The sequence below is a fragment of the Podarcis liolepis genome (genome assembly GCF_965112155.1).
Source record: "Podarcis liolepis genome assembly, chromosome: 11".
NCBI lineage: Eukaryota > Metazoa > Chordata > Lepidosauria > Squamata > Lacertidae > Podarcis > Podarcis liolepis.
The window spans coordinates 36634338-36654373 of record NC_139565.1 but is presented as its reverse complement, the minus strand read 5'-3'; the positions used below and the strand labels follow the sequence as shown (position 1 = coordinate 36654373).

Genomic DNA, 20036 nt, shown 5'->3' with positions numbered 1-20036 from the left:
TTCTTCTAATATTGCTTTTCTGCTACCGCTTCTTTTTTTGTAGTGCTATAGTCTCAGTGGCTGTGCATCATGTCTAGTTAGAGGAAGGTTAGTCAATATGATATTCTCCTGATGTTGTGGACTACAGTTCCCATCATTCACTTGATCACTGGCCAACCAGCTGGGGCTGATGGGAGTGGTATTCCCAAACGGCACACATTGACGTCCGCTGAGATAGAGCCTAAGGGTGCAAGTCCCTCTGAACAGAAAACAGCCTGGACTGCAGATTAGAAACCAATTCCCTCCACTTGGAACTCTGAACAACAGCTGTCAAAATATAATTACACTCCTGCCTTCTTAAGATTGGATTACCTGAGTGAAACTCATATGGAAAAATTGGCATTTGAATGAGCCATTTGCATTGGGCTCGCATATCAAAGCAAGTAAAAAAACAAAACCATCTGCCTTGTGTTTCTGTGATACTGGGCTCTTGTGGTCCAATGTTCTAATTTAACTGCTCTTCAGAGAAGGCCCTGCATAGGTTCTATGGGTTCATGAATTTAGATGTTCAAAGCTGACACCTACCTAAATGTGAGCGAGTCATTTGAATGGTTGTTCCATACTGCTTTTATATTGCTGTGCATCACCCTGATATTTTGTGGAAAGGCAATATATAGATACTTTCGTAAACAATAAATAAATGTCATATACCAAAGAGCCTGTGCTGTGACATGTGAAAAAGATGTGCTGTTCTCTTTCTGCTCGTACATACTTCTTAATGCAGCATTAATTATCGGTTAACTTTTCTGTGGAATGTGGAACTACTTTCTATAATAGCAGTGTTACACTTCATTGTATGTGTTTGGTGGGCTAGGGTTAGTTCAATTTCTTCAGTAAACTTCCCCCTTTGTATCTTCAGACCAATGTTCTGACTGAACTGAGGAAATGGAAGCTTCATTTCATTGAACATCACACGCTAGAATTGAGACAAGAAAGAGAAAAACATGCAGCCCATGTGAGACAATTGACCAATCAGATGGAGAACCTGAAGGAACTGCTGCATACATATGAGATTTCAATAGGGAGAAAAGATGAGGTAACACTTTTTGCTAATTTATTGTAATAATTCATACAGTGTTGCAAATTAGCTGCTGGGCTAAGTTCAAGGTGCTGGTTTGGGTGCATAAAGCCCTATACAGCTTGGAACTAGGAACCTGAAAGATCGCATTGCCCCTGTCAATCACTCTGTAGCTGAGGGTCTCCTGTGGATACCATCCTATTATCTTTATTCATTCCTTCATATCCTGCCTTTTCCCCAGAACTAGGACTCAAGACAGCTCACAAACACTAAAACACTAAAACAAATACCTTGGAAGCTCCTGCAGCAAATCGGAAGCCGCAGAAGCCTCATCAGACGTTCGGCTTCAAAAAATAGTTCGCAAGCTGGAATAGTCACTTCCAGGTTTGCAACGTTCGGGAGCCAAAACGTTCGGGAACTAAGCTGTTTGACTTCCAAGGTACAACTGTACAGATAAAAAACACATAGCTAAAAACATATAAAAGGTTATCATTACTGTAAAAAGAAACTATGTGAAAAACCCCTATTAAAATGCAGATAGAGAACATGCATTCTCACACTGAAGCAGCAACAGTACAGCACACTATCAAGAGCCCTTTCCTTAAGAGCAATCAGTTCCCCAAAACCTGCTGGAATAAAACAGTCTTCACCAGCCAGCAGAAGGACAACAAGGAGGGGTCTAGCCTCTGTAGGAAGGGAATTCAAGGCCTGGGAGCAGCCACTGAGAAGGCCCTTTCCCACGTTCCCACCAAACATGCCTGTGGGCAGATTCATGTGAGAGAATATGGTCCTTCAGATTGCCTGGACCTGAGCCATAGGGCTTTATAGGTGATAAGCAGCACTTTGAATTGTGCCCCGAAACAGACTGGTAGCCATTGGAGCTGTTGCAACAAGGGAGTTGTGTGCTTCTATCAGGTCTGTTCCGCCCAATGCAGGAATCAGCCCTTTAGTGTTGTGGCACCTCCCCTTCAATATTATACAGGCACAGTCTCAGCCCCTACTGAAGACCTTCCTCTTTCAACCAGCCTTTTGAGCTGAGATCTTTCTTGGTCTGCCTCTATATTGGAATTGATTTTAAGATATTTTATCAATTGTTTGACACCCTGGCCTCCTTTGGGAAGAAGAGTAGGGTAGAAATTTAATTAATTAATAAGGAAAGGTTTACCTGCAAGCTGAATCCCTTTTTCCTCCTTGGCTGCTGAGATGATTCCTAACACCAAACTATTATGTCTTGATCAGTTAATGTATCTGTGGGTTGCCAGCCATTTTCTTACTACTTGCTTATGCCACCATTGAATGGTGATTGGCGTTGGGTGAGATGCCTGCTATGAAATGGAACTGCAGGTAGTGCTTTAATGGCACTGTCTGTCAGATTTTTTTGGACCAATTTAAGTAAATTACTGTGTAGCAGCTGATAAATGTCCTCTATGCATTTTCCCCATTTTCTTCGCTTTGCTTTGTTTAGATAATTGCCAATTTGACACATGCAATTGAGAAACAAAAGGACAGAATAGAGCTAATGAAGAAATTCTCAAAGTGGCGCCTTCAGCATTTCATGGGCAAACAAGATGCCAGACACGAGGTAAACATGAATGTTGATAGTTGAATTTCTAAGGATTAGAACTCCTGCAGGGCCTGTCGATGAAGAATGTCTTGATTCTTTTAAACAAACAAAATCCTTCCTTTAAAGTAAGATGAATAAAAAAACTGAACAAATCTGCAGTTTTCAGTCTTTTTGCTACTCAGCAGCAACTAAGCATCTTTGTCTGAATTCTAACATGACTTAACACCAGCACATCCACTAGCCCAGCACTTGTTAGGCAATGCTGTGGGTTAGATATGGCAATATATATCCCAAAAACCTCTATCTTGCTTTTACTGCACTAGAAGAATGCTGGAGTGATTTAATCACAGCTTAGCCAGAGCAGATGAAAACCTGTTTTGTGCCCTGTTGACATAAGCAGCTGACTAATGAATAGGAATTTCAGACCTGACACTGATTTTCACTCCTTCTCTAGATCTACACAAATAGACTGGCTGATCGGTTATATGAAATGGGTTTATTGAAGAAAGCTTGGGCAACTTGGCGCTCTCGCATCCATGTAAAATGGAAAGAGACTGTGGAAAGGGCCTGTCAATCAAGTGCTGAATCTGTACGTGTTTCGCTATCCAATACCTATGAAAGTCAACTTCAAGAGGTAAGGAAATTTCTAAAGGACTATTTTCCTGATGAACCAATCTAAAAAGGCATCATTTCTCCAGTGGAGCAGGAAGCAGTGTTTGCTCATACAGTGAAAGTATTTTAACTATGAGGGTTTACTATTTATTTTTAAGCCTTTGTTATAGTAAGCAGTATTAAGGCCATAATAAAGTCAAACAGAAATTGGGCCTAGCTTTGGATTTTGTTATGGCTTCTGGTGCTTTATTTTGTTCAAAAGCAGATCTGATGAGACTGAGGAATTTAGCTTCAAATGAGTTGTAGTAATTAAGTGTGCTGAGATTTCATAACATCCAAGTAGTGAAGGAAAAGTTGAGTGATCAGCCTGAAAATCAGAGAGGCTGTAAGGAATGTAAGAGAGACTTTGCTACCACAGAAGCATATATTCAGGGAGTTGAAGCATGCAGGAACTCATGCAGATTACTGCAATTTGGTGAGGTTGGATCTTACCAGAAAATGTTTCAGTGAACAGCAAGGAGGGTTGTAGACAAAAGAAAATAGAAACCATAGGTTGGATCAGTGCACAGAACAACAGCTGGGAGAACAACTGAAAGAGAGAATGGGGATTAAATCTTCAAAGGTAAAACTTTGTTTAGATTGGGTTATATAATCATAATTTTGAGATTCCTGCATTGCAGGGGGTTGGACTAGGTGATCCTTGGGGTCCCTTCCAATTACAGTGGTACCTCAGGTTACATACGCTTCAGGTTACATACGCTTCAGGTTACATACGCTTCAGGTTACAGACTCCACTAACCCAGAAATAGTGCTTCAGGTTAAGAACTTTGCTTCAAGATGAGAACAGAAATCGTGCTCTGGCGGCGTGGCAGCAGCAGGAGGCCCCATTAGCTAAAGTGGTGCTTCAGGTTAAGAACAGTTTCAGGTTAAGAACAGACCTCTGGAACGAATTAAATACTTAACCTGAAGTACCACTGTATACAGTTCTGTGATTCAGATGGTCCCTTCCTGCTCTTCAGGCATGCTTGTTGGGACATCCAACGAGTAGAGATAATGCTTTAAAATCCCAATACGTATGGGCCTGAGCTCTGGTTATTATGAGCCCACGGTTTATCTGGACCTATATGGTTCCAGATATATATGTCCAGACCTATATGGGCTTATATGTAACATTGAATGTCTCTGCATACATGCGTCTTTACAGATATTCTACTTAAATGTTGCACCCATGTGTATTAGAGCTGGGAAGGGCCTTGCTCCTCTGTGTACACACGGGAACCCAATCGGGAGGAGCGTTGCCCAATATCACAGTATGAAATTAGTTTTTTAATATAGAAAGTTGTTTCACCAGTCCTTTGGTATATGATACACAGAATAGATACCAGGTTGCTTCTGAATCATTACTCTTCTGCTATCAGGTGCAAGTGAAATTGTAATTTGCTTTCCACACTGTTGGGAGCGTCACACTTTTTCTATGTGTGCATTCTGTAGTACACACTCGTGGCTGTGATTTAGCTGTTACGGTTGTCAAAGGGAATGTCCAATTCACCTTGAAGATAAGCACGCATTCACTATAGCGTTTGTGGTCAAATGCTCAAAATAAACAGCTATTTGCTGTGTTGAAATGTTGTTAGTCATTCCAGGCAGTGTAATTTCACAGCTTTTAACACCAGCCTTGAAATGACAATTCAGAGCAAGGTGGTCTGCCCCTATGTTGATTGCCTATAGCCATCCCTCCCACCCCTGTCTCCATGCCACTTCTGTGCTATCGAGTTGCCTCTTCCAGCTATTTAAAGCTGCACCTGGCAATGTGAGTTGCACTCCAGTCCTCACTGCAGTTTCCGAGCATTAGCCTATTTTAAGTCTCTAATAGTGGTGGTGATATAGTTCTCCCATCTCCTTTTTGCCACAAAGGGGCCAGTACCCTGCAGTATATATACCTAATCTCAATATCTCTCAAGACTTCCTGTAAGAGAAATGGCCCCCAAATACACTTGTTAGAAATCTTTTGTTTCCTTGCTAGTTAAATATTGCACTGGAGAAGTCGAAATCTGAGCTCATGGAAATGCAGAACAAAAGACATGATTATGAAGATGCTATGAAGAAGGCCTTCATGCGTGGAGTCTGTGCATTGAATCTGGAAGCAATGACCATATTTCAGGGCAAAGAGTTCAAATTTGACCATGGTGAGTATTACAAGGAAAGCAAATACTACCAGCTAGCATCATCATGCCAATGGATAACTTGTGCATTTGTTCTAATTTCAATTTCTCAGGAAAATTAAGTTGATTATCCAGTCATACTGGAGGATAAACAGTTGGATCAAAACTGCAACACTGCATCAGTTCAGTTATTTACTATTGGAGGGCAGTGAAGGGAATGGGAAAGCCCATGCAGAGAGAAGCTCCATGTTTATATTTGATTATTGGGGCATAAATGTGTAAACAGTTTAGTCCTTAAAGAATCAATGATCCTGTCTTAACAGCCCATAAATTCTGTTTTCCGCTTTCCTTTCCACTTTATGACTTCATTCTTGCCTCCTTGAAATGCGTTTGCAAAAAGCAGTTACTCTGTTGCTTCCCTCTCACCCACCCCTGGTTATTCCAAAGGAATTACTGCTTATAAAAGACTTAGCTGTACTTCTAGAAGAAACAAATGTTAAGATGCAGTATTTGCACGTTTAAATCATCTTAACCTGGTAGTGTGGATATAAAAAAGTATTGCCAGGGGACACAATGATATCTAGGGCCTTCAAAAAGCCTGCAGCCACCGAATCAAGCCCCCTCCCTTTCTGTTATCCCACCTGCCATTGGCAAGGAAAATGAAGATCTGAGGGAGGTAGGGCCTGAGACACACCTTTGAAAGAGTGACCAGTGACTGGGTGCATTGAAGGGTCTGGAGCGCGTATGGAAAATCTCTTTTTCAGTCAAGGGCCACGTTCCCACACAGGAGACCTTTTGAAGAGGGGTGGGTCACATGGCAGTGGTAGACAGAGGCAAAAGCAGATGGATCAATAACTGTCACTCTTATTTCCATCAGGCTACATGGAAATAGCTATGGAAAAGTCAGAGGTTTCTACCCACACACGTCTCCCGCTGTCCCATCAAGGCAGCCAAGAGGCATCATCCCTGTTCAAAGACACATTTTAGCCAGGCAAAACCTCTCAAGGAGGCCTTGCAGCAGGACCAGTGGGGAGTGTGTCCTGGAGAAGGAACTACTGAGAGTCCTGAGGGCCTGATGCAGAAGCTTAGAGGGCCAGATTTGGCCCCCAGGTCTAAAAACTTTTTTGCCACCCACTTTCCCCAAAAGAATTATGAACAGACTATCACAAGCCTAGTGTTGGTTCCTAATGTTAATCCTCAGATTCTCAAAATGTGTCAGCTTCTCCTTTCCTTGGTTTAACGGAGCATATACACAACCTCTGATTACAATGTTAATGTAAAAGAGGCAAGGCTCATCCGTTCCTGTGTCATCTGACAGCTTCTTGTCCAATTTGAGACGGTTGCTGATGACCCAAATGGGTTGGGTAATGTCTCTCTCTTCACGTGACGGATATACATTCTTCCTCCTGCTACTTCTTGTTGCTAGATTTCCTTAAATAAAGGAGGTTGCCGTTTTCCTTTTCTTCTCAAGGACCACCATCAATATACAGTCATATCTCGGCTCCCCGAATGATAAATATGTTCTGGTTTTCGAACCTTTTTTTGGAAGCCGAGCATCCAGCGCGGCTTCCGCTGTTGTTTCCGGCTTGCCTATACAACTGGAAACCAATTGGAAGCCGCACCTTGGTTTCCTTTTTAAAAAAAAATATATATATATATATTTATTGAAATTTACAGTCACCAAATGTTCCAAACTTCCAAATGTTTTGGAAGTCGAACAAACTTCCAGAACAAATTCCGTTCGGCTTCTGAGGTACGACTGTAGTACAAATGGCTAAATAATTGAAATACTGTAATTATTTTAAAATCTGATGTACCTAGCTTGCCACAGGGTGTCACTCTAGTCCTAGAAAAAGCTTTATGGCAAGAGTAACCGGAAACATTGCGTATGTCTGTGGACACTTTCCAAGGTCCTCACCAGTGCTGCTTCATTTTTATGTGTCCCTTTGTCTCATGACGGCTTTATATATTAGCATTGGCCATAGAGTGACTTCATTTCTTGCCACATCTGTTTTCCCTCTGTTGATATTGGCAAGTGTATACAGCAAGCAGGAAAGCCCAACAGCTCACACTACTTGCAAACGAACTTACTTGTGGGAAGGCATGCAAGTTTGACACTTCATTGGTGAAGCTTGAAGAGGACAATGCTTTCTCATATTCCAGATACTATGAGGAATGGGGGTGGAACTTAATTTCCCTGGGTAGTATGGTTTTGAACTGAACTTCTAAATAGAAGGCACAACATAACACAAGGTGTCGCTGTTTGTGGAAATATTTCTCAGGAAGAATAGCTGGTTGCACGTCCTTGAACGAAAGCAACTGTATTTAATCTTCCATAATATCTTAGTTCCATTTCCAGTGATTAAAGGCACAGTTGGGAACAAATGATGGCCTTTTGATCCTGCTGGGTTCTGGAATAAGTTAGTCTGTAAAGTATATTTCCAATAGGTATGACGGCTCTTGCATTAATGTGTGTGTGTCACTGAGCAAAACTCTTTTACTTCCTTAAATTTAAATAAAAGTTTCTGTCCCTCCCTTCTAGTGCCCATGCACCACTTAGAGTTCCTTACAACAATTTAATATTTTTGTATTGTGATTTTAAATTGCAAAGAATAAAACAAGGAGAATACACAAAATATGTGATATAAAAAATCCAGTTAAAAGCAGCTTTTCACAGGGAAAAGAAAAGAAAGAAACCTAGCTTAACAGGCAAAAGGTTCCTTGCTTGCCCCTTTTGTTGGGAATTCTCTCAATAATTCTTGCATACCACTGCCTCTCTCTTTGTTGAAACCCTCATCACAAAACCCTCCTCATTTTTGAAGCATCAACCATGTGAGATCATCATAGAACAATGGAGTTTCAAGGGACCCTATCTAGTCCAATCCCCTGCAATGCAGGAATTCTGCCCACTTCTGTCCCTGGGTGGGCTCGAACCACCAGCCTTCCAGTTAACCAGACACCCAAACCCATTGTGCCACAGAGCCCTTGCTCTTAATTCTCCCCCCCCCTGAAACTAAGCCTAACTATGTATAACTGCATATTTATCTAGATTCAGGCAGGTAGCCGTGTTGGTCTGACATAGACGAAATAAAATAAAAATAAAAATTGTTCAGTAGCACCTTTTTAGACCAACTAAGTGCATGCACGTGAAAGCTTATACCAGAACAAACTTAGTTGGTCTATAATGTGCTACTGGACAATATATTTTTTAAAAAATAAAAATTAGACTACATATTTATCTAAAAATATATATTCCACCTTTTGGCCAAATCTGTTCTGAAGGCAGTTTTACAGTCCTTGAAAACAATTAACTACTGTATTAAAGAAATACAAAATGTACTTCAGAATATAAAAGCAGTTCTACAAAGGGGAATGAGCAAACAATATACTTGGTAGCAGAGGGGAAAGGTAGGGGAAATTAAAATGTCAGTTTGATATGCCAAAAAAAGTTACAGCTTGGTTGGTGAGGGAGTTCTATAATCGGGGTGCCACAATTGAAAAGGCACTGCCCTGTGATTTTTGCCAACCTGATGGGGATGGTACCAAGGAAGGCTTGCACATTTTCTTTCCTTTTTTTACTTCTGTACTTTCCCCTTTGTTCAGCTGGTTTGCAACTATCACGGGGACCACTTAGAAAAGCATTTACCAATTGTGACGGCTTACAGCTTTTAGCAATAAAGATTTCATTCATTCAACTATCACGGGAGAAAGGATCTGGGTTTTTCAATGTATTGAAGTTGCTCGGTAAATTGCCATATTTATATAGATAACAAATGACCAGCCTCTGTCTTAGAAGATCCTTCATCATACAGTTTTGTTGACAACGGGTGCTAAACTGGAGTAAATATGCTGATGTCTTTTTGCTGTGCCTCTAAATTGAATAGCGCATATTAAGCAGTGTATTTAGTTTTTGAAATCTTCATACAGCTATATGGCTTGTTGAATTCAGTACAAAATGCAAAAATAAATAAATCACAATTTGTGATTTAACTCTTTCTATGCAATTCAGTTATGAATGTTTGCATGCAATTTGTTTATAGTGGTTGAGCTATCAGATAGAACAGAACCTGGTGCTGGCACTGGTAGTTCTGGTGGTCCTACAGCAAAGCTTCCTCCATCTCACTTTGATCGGCATTTACCCCCATCCTCCTCCTTGCCGCCGCCGCCGCCACCACCACCACCACCTCCTCCTTCCACTCCTCGTCCTCTAACTGCGGCTCCAGGCTCTGCTCCTGTAGAGGATCTGGTAAGTGAGGAAATGCAATCTATAACTTTGCGCAGGAGCAAACTCCTACTTTCAGTAATTCTAGATGTGTTTAAAATTTGGTGGACAAGATTGGGAAAAGATCAGGAAAAAAATCAGTCAGGATGGGTTATGCTAAGGTTATGCCTGTGATACAGGGCTAGGTAAAGGGTAAAGGGACCCCTGCCCATTAGGTCCAGTCGTGACCAACTCGGGTTGCGGCACTCATCTCGCTTTACTGGCCAAGGGAGCCGGCATACAGCTTCCGGGTCATGTGGCTTTACTGGCCGAGGGAGCCGGCATACAGCTTCCGGGCCAGAGCAGCACACGGAAACGCCGTTTACCTTCCCGCAGGAGCGGTACCTCTTTATCTACTTGCACTTTGACGTGCTTTTAAACTGCTAGGTTGACAGGAGCTGGGACCGAACAATGGGAGTTCACTCCGTCGCGGGGATTCGAACCGCCGACCTTCTGATCGGCAAGTCCTAGGCTCTGTGGTTTAACCCACAGCGCCACCCGCATCCTGATACAGGGCTAGTCTCCTACAAAACAGATTAATGCATTATGGAGATAATTTGGGCTGGGAAATTGGAGATACCGAACTTTTAATTGGACAGTTGCAACTTTCTCCCATTGCTTTCCAGTTTTCTTCTCACCACGGCCATGCAGTTACCTCCCAAACCAGATTAGACTCGGCTGCTATGGTATTGGCCTCTGGTGCTGCTACAGGGTCAGGCGTTGTGTCCATTCCAAAACTGGTAAACAAACCACATTATTAACAACACAATCTACACTTTGAATGTATGCTTTATATTTGACTTTCTTAAGTAATATTTTATTCTGGATTGTTTTATTTGATGTTTTAAAGTAGGCTGTTAACTGCTTTGAGATTTTTTTCTTAAAAATACAAAGCGGTATAGAAATGAAATGAATTATTAGTAGTAATAGCATTTATTATCACTAGATATGCCTACTTGGAAGTAAGTTCCATTGAGTTCAGTGAAACTGGGGGATGAAATTCAGGAATATGAAAATACCCAGTGGCGGGCAAGAGAGGTGTGCCCTATTGCTAGGGCAATGCCTAGCCCTCTTTTTAGTCCTGTGTAGTGTCTGCCACACAGCAAAACAGTATGTGTCCTGTTGAGGCAGCATGGATGCCTTTGAAATAAATTTGGCCCCAGGCTCATATAAACTGACAGTGAAACATTGAAGTCATCAGGTAATCAACTCTGGTTGGCTTTGCCACACTATGGCATCATGCTTCCTACATGAGATCAGATATTCTGGGGACCAAGCTGCAGGGTAATAGTGTTTTTTGATGCACATAGCTGGTAAATAGTATCTGATTGTAAAAAGCACTGTGCACAATTCCCTGTGTAATTAGGATTTGTGTGTTGTCTGTCATAGTCCTCGGGTCGAGTTGTAACTTCAGCACAACAGAAGGCTAGAAGGACAATCACTGCTAGAATCTTCGGCCGGCCTGATTTTGCACTAAAGAATCGGATTTGTAGTAACCTAGATGTGTTGGGTGTTTCTCCTCCCATGAATTCTGTTGTTGTGGAAAAACATCATCCGGTCACTAAAGTAAGTCATGTGAAGTTTAAGTAATGTGTGCCTTTTTCCTTTTTTTCTTCTGTGATTTAAGTTTGTATTTCCTGTGTTGGTTTGAAAGATCAAGTACAAAACGTAGCTAGAGTGATCCAGTACACAAGCATAGATTATTTTAAGTTTTGTATGGGAAGCAATAGTATCCCTGTTTGTAGACACCTGAGTTCTCTATTGATTTGGAAGCAAAAGGGGCCACTTTCAAATAATAATGGTTTGTTACATAATTCAGGGAATACCCCAGGTACTTGGAAGTATGATTCTGTATATTAAAAATAAAGGTGTGGATAACAAAAAAACCTGGTAATGCTCACAATGAACAATTGTTTTTTCAATGCTCTTCAAGTAGAGGGCATTTCTGATCTCAATATTATTTAGTTCTAACCCTTCTGTCAAGAGAGTGGTATGATCCACCCATTTCAATCTAAGCTATACTTTGCATCTAATGCCTTCCCTGCCCCCTACACCATATGCTGGTTTTGAAAACTATTCCTCTTATATTTGTGGTAATTCGAAGTAGCTGTTTCCTGTCTCTACTAAAAGCTAGAGGCAGGACTAGAATCTGATTGTTAACTGCTAGAGGTGACCATATGTTTGTTTGGTGTCTGGTCTGATTAGTGCGCCAGCAGTATTATGAGCAATTGTCTTGGGACACTGCAGTCCCTCCATACCTGTCCTGAAATCTTGTTGAACTCATACAGACTCCCATCACACCAGCTGTGTGTTTTTACTATATTTTAATCCTTCACCATGGACAGCAATCAGTCAGTCATGTTCTTGCATGATCAAGAGGTGATCCATAATGGTTCTGGTGAACATCTTAAGCCTTGTTTCCACAAGCAGCAAGAAGGTGGGGAGCCTCTTCCGAACTGCAGGTGGGGGCTTGCATGTTGGAATGCTCCACAAAACTAGCGTTTATAATGCTAGTATGTCAAGAATGCTAGGACTATTCTCTTTATATCTTGTTTGCTATACCCAGCGAATTCTTGTTTTATGCGAGAATGAGCAGTTACATGAGCCCACTCCTGCAGCTGAAGCTGTTAGAGCCCAGAAAGAGGTTTTTCATCTCATTTGCTGCTGAACTAAAGACTGAGTCAGTTTCTGTTGCATCTTGCAAGCATATCACTCTACAGGGCCCTTTTTGGAGTAGGACTAAACTATGGTTCTGTGTTACATGCAAAGTTCTTAGGCTTGTGTGCTGTTGTCTCCCCTCCCTCTCCCCCCCCCCCCAGTCTGGCATAGCCACAAGATGTTTGGGGCACAAGGAAGTCCATAAACCTGAAGCCTGTGCATATATCATTGGACCATCGTTTAGCAGTATGCATAAACCAGGCCTTTGGGTTATGCTTTTCAACAGAACAAGCAGAGAATTGGGGGGGGGGGGGGAGGAAGTCATCCAAATGAGAAAGATATTCAGTGTAAGTCCTTGAAACTGTAGGAAACCTTGACAAAGTTTGTTGGTTCTGAGATACCGAATGCCTTTTTTTTGCTGTAACTGATAAGAGACTAAACTCTGAAGAGAATAAACTCTGAAGTTTTCAAAGGTGATTCTTAATTCCTTTTGGAGCTTCATGTTTGTTCTCTATCCCTTTCACCCTACTCCTTACCTTTCAGTACGTTGAAAGGTCCAGATGCCACTTGGACTCATGTTTTTTTCTCCTGCCAGTTTCCTTAAACTACAGCTTGTAACAAAGGTCATCTAAAGCTTTTTGAAGGCAATGTTTCTTGTCAATCACTATGTATGTTTTTGCGTTTAAGTGGACACATATAGGCAGGACCAAAGGCTGTAAGAACAGGCTTGACTGTACTATTGTGCTACTTTTCCTAATGACAATCTGTCAGTCAGGCTGCTTGTCTGAGAAGACAGCAGGAGAGGAACATACTCCCATTTCTGCTGGAATAATTACTTTTTTGCAACTTTTCCACTGAAGAGACTGTATATCTTGAATACAAAGAAAGAATGTGTGAGGGAACCTAGCTTACCTACTGTAGAATACATGAGGAGGGATGTTTGACTTGAAATGTGAGAGCTAAAAAGTTTACAGTGCTTTTTGATGGGGAGTTTGTGAACAGGTGTGATGCATAATCTGCGCAGCTGCAAATCAGAAAATTCCTGGCTTGAATTTCTCCTTGACTATGTGCTCTCCAGCTAGTGTTATTATTAATTTGTCCATTTATTAGATTTCTTACCTTTTCCCATAATGGCCCACATTATGGAATACACAATTATGAAAACAGCTACAGCCATAAAACAAGAAGGGTATAAAAGCAATTAAAACAGCTCCATTTTTGAAACAATCAAAAACAATTCCGTATGTTAAAATAGTTAAAAATAGCTCCAATACACATGCAGACCGGGATAAAATAAAAGCATATGAAAAGAGGAAGATCTTCAGGAGGCACTGAAAATACCATGGAGTTGCCATCCATCTAATGTGTAAAAGCTTGCCACTGCCACAATAACAGTTTCTGCAGAGAGCAATGATGTTAGGTATATGAGGCCTTAGAGAATCCACATTCTCCCAAAGTGACTTACATCAGTAATAATAGTAATAATAGTAGGCATGGGCCAGGATCAGAGGCAGTATACTTCTAAATGCCAGCTGCTGTGGAGTGAGAAAATTGCTGCTGAGTTCATGCCCTGCATGAGTTTTCCTCAGGCATCTGGTTGGCCACTGAGAATGGAATACGGGACTAAATAGGCTTCTGCAGTCTGATCCAGCAGGGCTCTTCTTCACTCTTAAAGCTTTTAAGTTGCTAGGTAGGACATTTGACTTTCCAATTTACAGAGAACAAATAGAAAAGTTACTAGTTGAGCAGTTGCTTCACTTTTTATTTGATGACCTATGGGAAACATTTTTTTTTTTAATGGAAGTATTTTCTAAAGTCTCTTTGAGTATCTGGTTTACCTTGCTAATGTTACGGGCTTGTTTGAGATCATGAGATGGGACAGGAAAAATAACTGCTTTTTTCTTGTATGTTTCAGCAAACCATACCTCAAGCTACTGCTGCTAAATATCCTCGAACTTTGCACCAATTTTCTAACGCCATCAGCGCGAGGCCTTCAGGACACAGTGCGAAATCTCACTCCCAGACCCACAGCAACGTCCAGTCAATAAAGGTGGTTGACTAGGTTTACAGGTTAAAATGCTTGTATTTTACCTTGAACACATGGAGGCGAATATTCTAGGTTACAGTTTAAAATGCTCCCTGATGTTTATACCCCAAGGATGCATCATGTTTTTTCCTTTCACTAATAATAATAAATATGTAAAAATGTTTTGAGGCTTAAATATAAACCGCCTGAGTTAGTGCAATGTAGTTCTTTGTAACTGCAAATAAGGTCTACTTGAAATTCTTATTTTCTTAACTATTTTATTAACGATTATTTAATGTTTTTAATAAAAAGGATAAACTGAACTCTGTATATTTTAAGAAGCACGAGTATTTCTACTACATAAACATCAATAGTGCCTTACATATATCTTTTATTATTCTGAAGCCCTAAACTGTTGATGTACCAATCAGACTTGAAATTCGGGGGGGGGGGATGTTCCTCCATAATTTTTGCTGTCACCAAATGAGAAAACAAGGCAAAATACAATATGAAATAATTCTGAAATCAAACCTTTATTAGGCATTATACAAATAAAAACCGTAAAAAGGAAAATAACATGTAAAAGCCTTGAAGTATATATAAAAAGGCAGCAGTTGGCTACAAACATATATATATATATACATATAGAATCAGTGGTTTTCCTTGTTAACCTGCTCCTTGGAGGACTGCAGCCAAAAACTCGGCTACCCCCGCCGTTATCCTTTGGTCAACGTCAGATAGGCAGAATCCCACACATTCACCTTGCTGGGGTTCCAGACCACCCAAAAGAGGGGACAGCATGCGTTGACGGAGCGTACTGTACAATGGGCAATGAAAGAGAATATGCTCTACAGTGTCCGGGACATTCATAGAGCATCTGCAGAATCTCTTGTTTCTAGGGATGTTTTGATATCTTCCCCAGACAAATGCTGAGGGAAAAACATTCAACCGGGCCAGCATAAAAGCCCTGCGTTGGGCTGGGATTATTAATTTAGTAACGTAATTGACTCTGCTATCTAAGATATTTAAATCATAGAATATGGGGGAGCAAATTTTGTTTACAGCTGCCATAATATTTTGTCTCTCGACATCCTTTAGTCTAGCTAGGATATTATGGAAAATGTATTGCTCATTAGAATTGTACAGGGGCTCCAGCTCGATGCCTAAAGATTCAATCTTTTTTTCGAGGTACTGATACCATCTTGATTTATAGGAGTCTTTGAGCAGATCAGCGAGCAGAATTTCAGAATTTCAATATGAAATAGGTTTCTTTGCCATGAGTAGCAGGTACATTTATATACGTAATTTGAGTGAAAATGAATGCTTTTATAAAGTAGTAAGAGAGAAGTAACGTCCCAGTCCTTTGTTTTCATGATAGCAACATTTTGGTTCCTCCCAATTGTAAAAAGTGGCATCTGCAGTTCCACTTTTAAAGGTCTCATAATGCACGCTTTCATGATGAATTTGAGTTTTATCAGTTCCACTGGGCCGAGGCGGTTTAGGGCTTTAAAGGTCAGCACCAACACTGAATTGTACTCAGAAACGTACTGGGAGCCAATGCAGATCTCTCAGGACCGGTGTTAAATGGTCCTGGCAGCCACTCCCAGTCACCAGTCTAGCTGCCACATTCTGGACTAACTGCAGTTTCCGAGTCACCTTCAAAGGTAGCCCCACATAGAGCGCATTGCAGTAGTCCAAGCGGGAGATAACTGGAGCATGCACCACTCTGGCGATGCATTCTTCCTGTATGTGTACTCGGTTTCACACTTTATGATAAAGACACAAAATGGAACAACTCCAGTTGTTGAACACCAGCTTCCATCAGTCCTGACTCTTGGCCACGGCAGATAGGAACTAGTTCAATAATAGTAATAATAATTTATGCCACCCATGTGACTGCAACCTAGTTTGACCATGGTTATTTATTTAGACACCACCCTTGCATATAAAATAGCCATATGGTATACAAAAAATTTTTACAGGTTCAATAAAATAGAAAATCCTTGAAAGCAATACAAAATATTAATAAAATGATGGTTTCATCTTGAAAGAAAAATGGTTGGACAGCTAAATAGGCCTCTTGCCATAAAAACATTTTCAAGAAACACAAAATTGGACTGGCGACACTAAATGCCTGAGTTCTAGGAGGACAAGAAATTGTTCTCCTCCAGGTGATCTCTGGGCAGGCTGGGATATTCTTGGCCCAGGATCCAAAGAGGCTTTTGTGGACATCTAAGGCACTGCATGCAGAGGCCCTGCCAATTTCCCTTCCCAATGCTGACTGCCACTTCAAGGAACAGCATTTTGAAAAACCACAGGAGGTTGCATTGAGACAAGGATGGTTGCAAAAGCTTGGGTATGTACAGCTCTTTCAGCCCTAATACACAATTTGTATAATTTTGTACCATCACACCATTCTGGAAAAATATTTTTTTGGTTTCCAGGTATCTACTTGCAGAAATAAGAGGGAGGAAACTTTAAACTTTAGGAGGAAAAAATTATGCTGAAATACACTTTATACTGAAGGAACATCAGTTGTGTACTGTATGGTAACCTCATATTAGAACCTTCAGGTTATGAAGTTTAGATAAAATTCATTGCATTAAGTCTCAAGATTCTGTTAAGTATCTAACGCAAAGTTTTAATTCACATGTCCACTATAGAATTGTTTGCCGTAAGAAAAATACATGGTATTCTCTTGCCAAAAAACCAAAAACCTTTTGTCGTACAAATGTTTCAGTGCACTGAAATAGAAGTTTGGGGAACAAACTGGCTGCTTTTGAAGAAGCATCTTCTATTGAAAAATAAAAATGGCACCTGTAAATTCCAGAATGTATGTAGTTTCCAGCTCTTTGGTGGATGAGTTCATGAAATTGCACATTTCTTGGATTCTGTGCCAGCATTATTTTCTGCTCTGATCTTCTCTGTAAGAGGAAATACTTGTGAGACTTCAGAAAACATGGCATGCCTATAATATGTCAGATGTGAACGATTCATGTTCGTTTCTGCACAACGCACAATATTCAGTAGCCACCCAACCATCTGCTGAAACCAGTGGCAATTAAAGAATTTCTGAAACAGAAACAGGCACCCCCCCCAAACAAAGTTGTTTGGCTTGCTTTCTTTTATTTAAAATCCTTTCAGTATTATTTGTATACTGGCTTCCTGCCATCTTGTTTCCTTTACTTATATGTACTGATGATGTAGCTATAGTCACACCATGGGTATTTGCCTTTTTATTTTTAAGAAATTGATGCTGCATGGGAATTTTTCATCTTTTTCTCGCAGCCCAGGCTCCAGTATATCCCATCATTTCATTCTTAATTTTTTTTTTTGCTGCAAGCTCTTTCCCTCCAATACTGAAGCATTCAGAGGTCATCCACACTGCTGCTTGTCTTCTGCCTAGAAAGCATGGGTCCAAGCGGTTTTCTGTTTGCCCCTCTGCTTTCCCCAGGAAAAGCCACTCTTAATAGCGCTCAATCAGAGCAAATGTCAGTCCATGAAAAACCCGATTGATGTTTGCTCTGATTCAGCAGTTAATAATATGTTTTCCTAGGGGAAAGCAGTCGGAAAAGCAAAAGTCTGCATGAGCCAATATTTTTGTTTTGTTTTCTCCCCAAGTAACAAATTGAGTACAGCTTGTTCCTGTCTTCCTCCAGCAAGCAGCTCATTATCCACGAGGAGGACATGGCATCGCACCCTTAGGGATAAGGTGAACTTGCTTGAAGTAAAATTTGGGCTTTTCATCAGCTGGAAAGGCCCTTTGCCTCATCTGAAGTCTGGTGCCTCACTTGTTTAACCACATCAGGGAATTGCTACTGTGCTAGCATCCATAATGTATTTTTTGTGTGTTTTAATGGACTGATTATTGATTGCAAATGGCAGGCATTTCCTTCATCTGGGACGGAGATGCTCAAGAATGAGGGGAGGGAGTTGCATGTGTTGGAAGTGTTTGCATTTGCGATGCGTGTGAAAGTGTATGGTGTGACTTTCCTGGTACCATGGAATGTTTCCTGTTATTAGAAGACAACCACATCATTGTTGTGGAGGATCAATATGGTATGATCTCCACAAGCAGGACCGGCAAGCATGAGGTTGCAGAGGGAAGAAAGCCACTGTGACTGTACTTGTATTCTAAATTATGACCAAGCAGACAGTTTTTTTTTTTAACTGGCACAACTGATGACTCCTGAACTATAACTAAATAAATCAATATGTGTTGGTATAGCAGGGGTGGGCCAGATCAATTAAACCAACTGAAGTCACTTTCCAAACTCCCAGCAAAATCGATCCATTGCAATGTACCTGTTTTTCCTCTTGTGCACTGCCATAGCTAGCAAGTTGGAAGGGGTGTCTGCACAAAAGGAAGCAAAGGTGCCTTTGTGGTGCATCTTACTCCCACACCAATTGGAGGTACCTTAGGCAAACCAGCAGTGTGTTGGGGAAGAAAACTTTCTTCTCTTTAGAGATTAATACAGAATCAGAGAGGCATTTATGTTGTCAGCTCAAGCATTTCACTTTGCCAGATGGAATGACTGCCCCTCTCCTCCCCCTACACACAGTTTTCAGGGTTCTTGTGACACACCCTTAGCCATTTTTTGGGGTGTGTGTGTGTGTGTGTGTGGAGGAGGAGATGGGGGAAATCTCCATGGAGCATGCAGAAGACCTTGCACAAGGTTTCTGCTGACAGGACTTGTTTGCTAAATCCCACCCAAAGTCTCTGCTCTTCAAAGACCAGATAGAATATCTTAATTTGATTGCTCACCAGCTAGATCTCTGAATCCTCCTTTTACCAGATCTTCATACAAATATTTAACTGGATTCTGGCCAGCCATTAGGACGCCATGCAACCAGATGAGAAGCATTCTGTGTCCATGTTCCTTGTAGCTCTTTTTTCCTAGGCAACAACATATGGAATGTTAGCCTATAGTTTTAGAAAGAAAAATGTTTTCCCATGGGATGTTATCTCCCACTGGTGTAGGGATGCTTGCTTGAATGAGCTTGATACTCCAGGCCCCTCTGCTCACAGGGAAAGAAGAGGCTCTGCTGGGAGCAGGGGTTGTATAATGGGTTTCTGTTTCAAACTTGCAATTCTTAGAGGGAATTATCATTAGTCTCTTGTCAGCCAAAGATTCTCCAAGCACTGGAAAAGATGTATATAAATGCACTATGCCATAGGGGAAAAGGGGGTTCATATTCCATACAACAAATTTGGGGGAAATACACTCCCGTAACCATGATAGCATGCTGCCAAACAATGAAGCAAGCAATACTCCCACACACCCTTAACCAGCAGATAAAAATAAAAACTCAACACCAACACCCCAAAGCCCAGAAAATTCACACTGAATATGGAACCACCAATTTGCTGTGTGGGAGGACTGAGAGTTAAGATGGACATTACATGGGAGATGTGAGAACAGAAAACCCTTAATCTTCTTTTTAACTGAAAAGTAGCCGTGGAGACTAAAAGGAAGGTGCTGCCTAACTCTTTCGTCCACCATTTGTCCACTTAAATTTGCTCTCCCCAAACTGCTTCACTGTCTGTATGGGGATCCTGTATCTTCTCCCATGTGGGAGAGAGAGCAGCTTCAACTTGTGTGATGGGGTGCCCACCCCCAAAATGGAATGAAAATGGTTAGGTATTCCCTCCACCTTATTCTTCTTCTCTTTTTTATTTTAAAAAAAGACCAGCA

At 41.1% G+C, this 20036-nt stretch overlaps 2 protein-coding genes across 8 annotated transcripts in view; one reads left to right on the top strand and one right to left on the bottom strand.

Annotated features, from left to right (window-relative positions):
• POC5 (POC5 centriolar protein) overlaps positions 1–20036 on the top strand; it is a gene marked incomplete at its 3' end in the record, with an annotated part of 37653 nt that overhangs the window by 13523 nt on the left and 4094 nt on the right. For 3 of the 6 annotated variants that reach the window (XM_083465319.1, XM_083465320.1, XM_083465318.1), the window contains exons 6-14: positions 899–1075; positions 2523–2639; positions 3076–3255; positions 5257–5419; positions 9436–9641; positions 10283–10396; positions 11046–11222; positions 14230–14364; positions 17081–17203. In XM_083465319.1, the coding sequence (XP_083321445.1) occupies positions 899–1075; positions 2523–2639; positions 3076–3255; positions 5257–5419; positions 9436–9641; positions 10283–10396; positions 11046–11222; positions 14230–14364; positions 17081–17203 (1392 nt within the window). Of the gene's footprint in view, positions 1–898; positions 1076–2522; positions 2640–3075; positions 3256–5256; positions 5420–9435; positions 9642–10282; positions 10397–11045; positions 11223–14229; positions 14669–17080; positions 17204–20036 lie in introns of those variants that run through there. The other 3 variants (XM_083465323.1, XM_083465322.1, XM_083465321.1) reach the window with 2 other exon arrangements.
• Positions 15593–20036, bottom strand: part of ANKDD1B (ankyrin repeat and death domain containing 1B) — a 34178-nt gene continuing 29734 nt past the window's right edge. For both annotated transcript variants that reach the window (XM_083465346.1, XM_083465347.1), the window contains exons 14-15: positions 19106–19237; positions 15593–17264 (exon numbers count right to left, since the gene is read on the bottom strand). In XM_083465346.1, the coding sequence (XP_083321472.1) occupies positions 17206–17264; positions 19106–19237 (191 nt within the window). In that variant the 3' untranslated portion in view covers positions 15593–17205. The remainder of the gene's footprint in view (positions 17265–19105; positions 19238–20036) is intronic.